The 8,851-nt window shown below is 40.3% G+C and overlaps 1 protein-coding gene across 2 annotated transcripts; it reads right to left on the bottom strand.

Moving 5' to 3' along the window:
* Positions 1-2,594: 2,594 nt before the first annotated feature.
* Positions 2,595-8,851, bottom strand: LOC139289293 (myoD family inhibitor domain-containing protein). Of its 2 annotated transcripts, none has more exons than XM_070910870.1 (5): positions 8,772-8,851; positions 6,011-6,138; positions 5,288-5,425; positions 4,973-5,203; positions 2,595-3,270 (listed from the first exon to the last, which is right to left on the bottom strand). In XM_070910870.1, coding segments are annotated over exons 1-5 (762 nt in total). In that variant the 5' UTR covers positions 8,774-8,851; the 3' UTR covers positions 2,595-3,007. The 2 variants fall into 2 exon arrangements, with proteins under 2 accessions (XP_070766971.1, XP_070766972.1); XM_070910871.1 differs by having other exon boundaries at positions 8,776-8,829.

The following is an 8,851-nucleotide window of genomic DNA, read 5'->3' as shown; positions in this document are numbered from 1 at the left end:
TGTACGTTAATATAACGTATAACTTGTGTTTGTGTTGGGGGGGGCGTGTTCGTCAGGTTGACTGCAGAGGGGAAGAAACTGTTTTTGTGGCGGGAGGTTTTGGTCCTGATCTATTTAATTTGATAGATTTGCTTCTGTGTTTTAAGTATTTCATCTATAAATCATAATATTAACAATACATTCAATCCCTCTGGCCTCCACAAGGAAGCTGTATTGAATATTTTCAATGCAAAAAGTTCCATCTTTGTATTTCTGAGTGTCAGGTGATGGTCCAGTGCTTTGGTCCTGCAACACACTGCCATCTGTGTCAGAAGAACATTTTAAATAAAGCTTTAGTGTGAAAAAAGACATTCTGACCACTAGGTGGCAGTAACTGATAAAGATCAGTGTTCCACCTGCTGCATGTAAAATGTTCCTGCAGTAAAAGTCTGTGAGTATAATCAGTAAATGTCCTTAAAGTACTCCAGCAGTCAGATGTCCCCTGTGTCTGTCCTCCTGTCTGTCCTCCTGTGTCTGTCCTCCTGTGACTGTCCTCCCGTTATAGATTCTGTCATTAGAGGATTATTCCTCATCATTAATGTGAAGCAGGATGTTGCTGTTGGAGTTGAGGTGGAGCTCATTCTGAATTATCAGCTAATGATTATTAGTTCGCTGTGGATGAATCAGCTGATTATTTTCTCCATTAATCGATCGATCGTGTGGTCACAACGACCCAGAGCCCAAAGTGACGCCTTCACAAAGCTCCACATTATTAACAAGACATTACAGTTATTAACAGCATTCAGAGGGAAAGCAGCACATCTGCATCTGAACAGCTGGAACCAGGAAATGGTTTCACACCATCAGTTCACTTCCTGTCAGTCCACTGATCCATTAATGGACTGATAGATTCAGCTGGACTTAATGATAAACTGGTTAATAACAAAACATCAGATTTAATAAACTCTTCATGTTTTCATCTGTAAAGTCACTGAAGTGTCAGATAAATGGAGTGAAGTGAAAAGGACAATATTTCCTCTGAGATGTGGAAGAGGAGGAGTAGCAAGTACAAGTACCTCAAATAGTATATAGTATCTTTTTCATATCTGTATTTTGTGTATCATGGATGTTTTTTTTACTTTGATTCGAATGATGTCATGAGCCCTCAGAGGGTCCTAACCCTCAGGTTGAAAACATCATCTGAAGCCCTTTGAACTGTTTGGAGATCAGTGTGAAAGAATGTGTGTGTGTGTGTGTGTGTGTGTGTGTGTGTGAGTGTGTGTGAGTGTGTGTGTATGTGTGTGTGTGTGTGTGTGTGTGTTTATGTATTAGTGTGTGTGTGTGTGTGTGTTTATGTATGAGTGTATGTGTATGTGTGTATGTATGTATGTATGTATCAGTGTGTGTTTGTATGAGTGTGTGTGTGTGTGTGTGAGTGTGTATTACTCATGTTGTGGGGACTTTACATGTGGACTGTTTACACAGTTACATTGTGGGGACTTGCCTTCCTTCTGGGGACCAAACAGTCCCCGTAATGTAAATCATTGCGTTTTAGGTTGAAGACTTGGTTTAGAGTCAGTCTCCAGGAAATGAATGTAAGTTAATGTAATGTCCTCTGAAGTGATGGAAACACAAATGTGTGTGCGTGTCTCTCTCTTTGATGTTGGGTGTCCTGTGGGTTAGGGGTCAAGTGGCGTTGTCATTTCAGGGATTTCCTATTTCCTGTTTGGACGTACTGGCATATCGCTTCAACAAACACACATTTCCTGTCTCTGCAGAACCCACTTCCTGTCCTGCCCCACCTCGCCCCCTCCTGAGCTGTCAATCATAGACGGAAACGTCCGTTTATTTCTTCTGCAGAGAAACGTTCGTCCTCTCTGTCAGAGCTAAGGCCCAACATGTAGAGAACGTTTACACTTATAATAAGGTACATCTACTCAAATATTTTACTGAAGTACAATTATGAGGTACTTGGACTTATTATATGGAAATATTGTATTTTTACTTTATTACATTTATCTGACAGCTTTAGTTACAGTTACAGTCAGAATTGAATATTAATAAAACATATGGTCAACTAATAAATGATGATGTAATATTACATATTAAACTACCCAGCTGTATTTAAAGTCATTAAAATGAGCTCCACCTTCACCAGCTGCAACATTAAACTGATGAACAATGCATTAATAATTATAATCCAATGATATCATATATATTAGTATGCAAAATGAACTTTTGGTACTTTACTGGCAACACTTTTACTTGTAACAGAGTATTTCTACACAGTGATATTAGCATTTTTACTGAAGCACTTCTACCTCAGTAATGCTGAACTAATCGAGTCGTGATGATTTAATGATGTATCACGACTTCCTGCTGCTCAACACTGGCGAAAGATCAAGTCACAATGACCTCCATTAAAAAGAGTCCGTTCATGTGAACTGTGGGACCAAAATCATCTCCAACGTTAGTTAAGGTTATGATTTATACTCTTATTAATAAGTTCACAATCTGATCAGCTACTAAATGACCTTCATGTGAAATTATTTATTACTTTTAATCTGAGATCTACACATGAAAAACTGTCTTTCTGTGAAGTAAAAGAGTTCACGTCTGGACATCAGGACAGTTTTTATTGAGACAGACGGACTGACAGACAGGTGGAGGGACGGACAGACAGGTAGACGAACTGACAGACAGGTAGACGAACTGACAGACAGGTGGATGGACTGACAGACAGGTAGATGGACTGACAGACAGGTAGACGGACACACAGACAGGTAGGTAACACGGTCTCCTGTAGGAAAGACTTCAGTCCTTTCATAATTTGTCCTTTCAATCATTTCATTCATGGAAAAACAAACAAACAAACAAAAAAGAGATAAAGACTTTGATTTCATCTCTTTGTGGGGATCAGACATGGAGATAACTCAAACTTTGTCCAGGACCAATCAGGTCGATGATTTTCAGACAGGGTTCTTATTTGCTCTTTCATCATCTTGTAGTCCTTCTCTGATTGGCTGCTCTATGTGGGGAAGCAGATGGAGCAGCACTCCAGACAGATCTCCAAGCAGTCCGACGAGCCGCAGCAGTCCTCCATTATCCCGCAATCCAACACGGCCTGGCATGCCTCCTCCGTACAGGCCGCCTCCACGCAGCAGCAGCAGCCAACCGCAGCGTTGCAACACCCGGCCCCGCCCACTCCACACGCCAGACACTCCCCCAGAGCCGAACACATCGACAGCGTCTCGCAGAACAGACAGGCCAGGAGACAGTGAACACAACAGTCTGCGGAGACAGAGACAATCAGAACAGACAGGCCAGGAGACAGTGAACATAACAGTCTGCGGACACAGAGACAATCAGAACAGACAGGCCAGGAGACAGTGAACACAACAGTCCGCGGACACAGAGACAATCAGAACAGACAGGCCAGGAGACAGTGAACACAACAGTCCGCGGACACAGAGACAATCAGAACAGACAGGCCGGGAGACAATGACTTTGCTGAGCTGCAGAGGAGGGACGACGTCCTGATATTTCATAAACATGACCGTCAGCTGAGCTGACTGTGGATTTAGTGTGAGCAGGAGCACATGAGAGTGTTGGATTATAAACATGTTCATTTATATTTAATTTCACAAACAATATGAACAGACTATAACTGATCTGAGGACTGACACTGTCTCACAGAGTCCTGCTATCATGGTGTCATTCTGCTGTGGGTCAAGGTGGGTGTTGGTTGGTAGAAACCAGACCAACTGATGCTGGGAGGGGTTATAGAGTCTGAGTGTGTGTGTTCAGCCGAGATAAGCAGACCTCTATGTTGAAGGTGGTGTTCAGTTCCTGTCTATCTGAAATACCGTCTCCCAGTCTGTCTGTCTGCCTGTCTGTCTGTCTGCCTGCCTGTTTCCAGTCCAGAGGCTTCATCACATCAACATTCATTTCAGTGGAGATCAGCTGATCCTCTTGTGGGCGCAAAATGTCCAACATGGAGGAAGCCATCGTAGCTTATTACCTGTTTATCACCATCAGTGTTACTGAAGCTTCTCTGTCAGAATATAAACTGCTCCATGACAGAGACCTGGTTTACACACAGTTAGAGACAAGAGGACGTCAGACTGACACAGCTTTCAATAAACACTGTTTGCGACAGTTAGCAAGCTAGTTAGCTCGGAGAGACCATCACTGTGTCCCAAGACTCCACACAGATGCTAAGCAGGTTTTGATTGAAAAACATTAGAAATGTGATATGTATTATTTTTACCGTAAATAAACACAAATCTACCAACTTGTATGTTTGTTGTATCATGACAGCTGCAGAATAAGAAAATGAACTGGAGACGATAAAACAATTACTAACACTAACAGGCACCAAAAATGATGGAACTATCAACCAAACTGCAGCAGTGAGACTCGACAAACTCCACAGGCAGCAGGATTAAGCTAACAAGCTAACAGGCTCATAGGCAGTGAATCTATGTGTGACTCTGATACACGGACCCTGAAGCCTCCAGTTGGTCTCTTTGGTATTCTTCAACATGTACAGGAAGTGTCGAGAGCGAGCTCCATCAGCAAGACGTGTATACAGGTTTGTATGAACGCATACAGCTACGGTATGCCCTGAGGGACAAACATGTCAGTCAGTCACCACCTACACTGATTAAAGCTGAACTTGTTTTTGTTTCCATTTCTATGTCTGACAGTTGGTAGCATAAAAACTGAGTAGGCGGGAGAAGACGAGAGACTTTATCATGTCGGACTTCAGAGTGTGAGGATATGACTATTTCCTGGAGGCAGAATTTACCATTGTTACCACAACTTTCCCCAATTCCAGACTACCTCCATAAAGCATAAAATGAACCTTTACGCTGATGACATCCTTTTATATTTATGTATATATCTGATCTTTAGATTTTAATGACCTTTCCTCTAGTGCCACCCTCCAGACAGATTTTACATTTTCAGAGATCAGAACTGATTGGCTCACCATCTCCAGCGACCTCCTTAATGTGGGCGGCGTCTGTCTTGATGGAGGCATGGCTTTTAGTGGAGGAGAGACACTTCTGATTGGTGCTGTGTCGATGATGATGATGATAACAATGAGGAAGGCTGCAGCTGTGTCTGTCACAGGTGGACGACCGAGAAAGAGGAGGAGAGGTGACGGAGGATGAAGGAGGAGTACAGACGGGAGGAGGAGACACTGATGAGCTGTCCACACCTGAGAGATGACATCAGAGATGACATTGGACTGAGACGTGTCAGATTCAGGTACATGAAGTTACATCAGATATTTAACGGTTACCTTTCTGTTTTCGGACTGCAGAGGCTGGCTGGGTGGGCAGGAGGCGAGAGATATCATTGGTGGAGGAGCTGTCTGTTAAAGAGTCATCACCGCTGTCACCATCCTCTGACCTATCAGAGAGGGGGGGAGGAGCCCCCCCTTCAGGAAGAGGATTTAAAACTTCTGAAAAATGCAGCCATCTTGGAATCAGCACATTATTATGATGAGGGGCTTTGGAGTCCCCAACCTGCTGATCCCTGAGGAGGTAAAGGCGAGCTCAGGTGAGTGTCCAGGCCCATGAGGTCAACCAGGTAAGGTTTTCACAAAGCTCATAAAGTACTGACCGTTTTTCTCTGGGATTATTAGAGGCAACAGAGGAGAAAACATATGTTTGTATCTTTCATTTGCATTGTTTACAACGTCTCGGACAAACGTCAGCCTGTTGTGTCTCGAGGACTTGTGTGACTCGTGGGTTTGTGCTGCAGCCTGAGAGGAAGTCTGGCCTGTAAGTCTCAGCTCAGGGTAAAAATACAGCAGGAAGTCGTCTCACAGCATCCTCCGCCGGTTCAGAGACGATGTGGATTCAGATGTGGAAACCAGTTGTGACGTCAGAGAGTTTAATTGTTTGTGTCACGTCATCACAGAGACAAATCCTCTGATGTCATCTTCTGATGTCATAAGCATCAATCAGGTGATCACACAGAAAGTTCAACATTCAGTTATTTAGGAAGCTTTCTGTCTCACCTGCGTTGTGACATGGGAGCGTCCCATTGGCTGTTGGCTGGCTCGAGATGCATTCGGATTGGATCGGGTTCTTATTGGCTTCGCTCTCAGTGACGTCAGAGCCACTGCAGTGTGATGTCACATCCATCCTGCCAATGTAATATGATCATTGTGCAGTTAAATACCACGACTACTGCTACTGTTACTGTGATACTGACGACACTTACATATTGTTACTGTGATACTGACAGTACATTTACTGTGATACTGACGATACTTACATACTGTTACTGTGATACTGACAATACTTAAATACTTTTACTGAGATACTGACAATACTTATATACTGTTGCTGTGATACTGACAATACTTACATACTGTTACTGTGATACTGACAGTACTTACATACTTTTACTGAGATACTGACAATACTTATATACTGTTGCCGTGATACTGACAATACTTATATACTGTTACTGTGATACAGACAATACTTACATACTGTTACTGTGATACTGACAATACTTACATACTGTTACTGTGATACTGTTACTGAGATACTGAAAGTACTGTTACTGTGATACTGACAATACTTATATACTGTTACTGTGATACTGACAATACTTATATACCGTGGGTCACTAACAGGTGGACCGCGGTCCGAGTCCGGACCCAGACGCCGTCCTATACGGACCCCATACGGATTATTTATTTGAAATTGGTTGAGACTGTTAAGATGTGAAACAGTTAACAAAGTAAAAGGGAAACTCAAGTTGCTGCTACACTTTATTTTGTTTTTCTAAAATTAAGCACTTTGTTTTAAGATGCACATTTTTTCAAAAGCTATTTTATTTATTTTCTCTCTTGTATTTTTAAATGCAGCCCTTCTTTTACTTAATGAGAGAAGAACATTATACATATCTACAGTATTATATATCTGTATAGCTCAATGTTAAGTGACAATAAATATTGTCATGTTTTTGAATTGTACTTTCTTTATTTGATTTGACAGTCAGTTGTTGATCACATGCAGACGTTGATACAACTACTAGGCTACTTCAATATATATCACACTAAATCACAACGCAAGTTCGACATGATGATGTTCTGGACCTTTGCTTGGGGACATTTTCTCTAACTGGACCTCTAACTGGAATTTTAGTTGAATATCCCTGTTATATACTGTTACTGTGATACTGACAATACTTACATACTGTTACTGTGATACTGTTACTGTGATACTGAAAATACTTACATACTGTTACATACTGTTACTGTGATACTGTTACTGAGATACTGACAATACTTACATACTGTTACTGTGATATTGTTACTGTGATACTGACAATACTTACATAATGTTACTGTGATACTGACAATACTTACATACTGTTACTGTGATACTGTTACTGTGATACTGACAACACTTACATACTGTTACTGAGATACTGACAATACTTACATACTGTTACTGTGATACTGACAATACTTACATACTGTTACTGAGTTACTGACAATACTTACATACTGTTACTGTGATACTGACAATACTTACTTACTGTTACTGTGATACTGTTACTGTGATACTGACAATACTTACATACTGTTACTGTGATACTGTTACTGAGATACTGACAATACTTACATACTGTTACATACTGTTACTGTGATACTGTTACTGAGATACTGACAATACTTACATACTGTTACTGTGATACTGTTACTGAGATACTGACAATAGTTATATACTGTTACTGTGATACTGACAATACTTACATACTGTTAATGTGATACAGGCAATACTTATATACTTTTACTGTGATACTGAAAGTACTGTTACTGTGATACTGACAATACTTATATACTGTTACTGTGATACTGACAATACTTACATACTTTTACTGAGATACTGACAATACTTACATACTTTTACTGAGATACTGAAAGTACTGTTACTGTGATACTGTTACTGTGATACTGAAAGTACTGTTACTGTGATACTGACAATACTTACATACTTTTACTGAGATACTGACAATACTTACATACTGTTACATACTGTTACTGTGATACTGTTACTGAGATACTGACAATACTTACAAACTGTTACTGTGATACTGTTACTGAGATACTGACGATAGTTATATACTGTTACTGTGATACTGACAATACTTACATCCTGTTACTGTGATACAGGCAATACTTATATACTTTTACTGTGATACTGAAAGTACTGTTACTGTGATACTGACAATACTTATATACTGTTACTGTGATACTGACAATACTTACATACTTTTACTGAGATACTGAAAGTACTGTTACTGTGATACTGTTACTGTGATACTGAAAGTACTGTTACTGTGATACTGACAATACTTATATACTGTTACTGTGATACTGACAATACTTACATACTTTTACTGAGATACTGACAATACTTACATACTTTTACTGAGATACTGAAAGTACTGTTACTGTGATAGTTACTGTGATACTGAAAGTACTGTTACTGTGATACTGACAATACTTACATACTTTTACTGAGATACTGACAATACTTACATACTGTTACTGTGATACTGACAATACTTATATACTGTTACTGTGATACTGACAATACTTACATACTTTTACTGAGATACTGACAATACTTACATACTGTTACTGTGATACTGACAATACTTACATACTTTTACTGAGATACTGACAATACTTACATTCTGTTACTGAGATACTGACAGTACTTATATAATGTTACTGAGATACTGACAATACTTACATACTGTTACTGTGATGTGTCTCTCCTGCAGCCTGTCTCTCTCTCGCTCTCTCTCTCTATCTGTCTGTCTTCTCTCTTCT

The sequence above is a fragment of the Enoplosus armatus genome, chromosome 8 (genome assembly GCF_043641665.1).
Source record: "Enoplosus armatus isolate fEnoArm2 chromosome 8, fEnoArm2.hap1, whole genome shotgun sequence".
Lineage (NCBI taxonomy): Eukaryota > Metazoa > Chordata > Actinopteri > Centrarchiformes > Enoplosidae > Enoplosus > Enoplosus armatus.
This window is presented reverse-complemented; position numbering and strand designations above follow the sequence as displayed.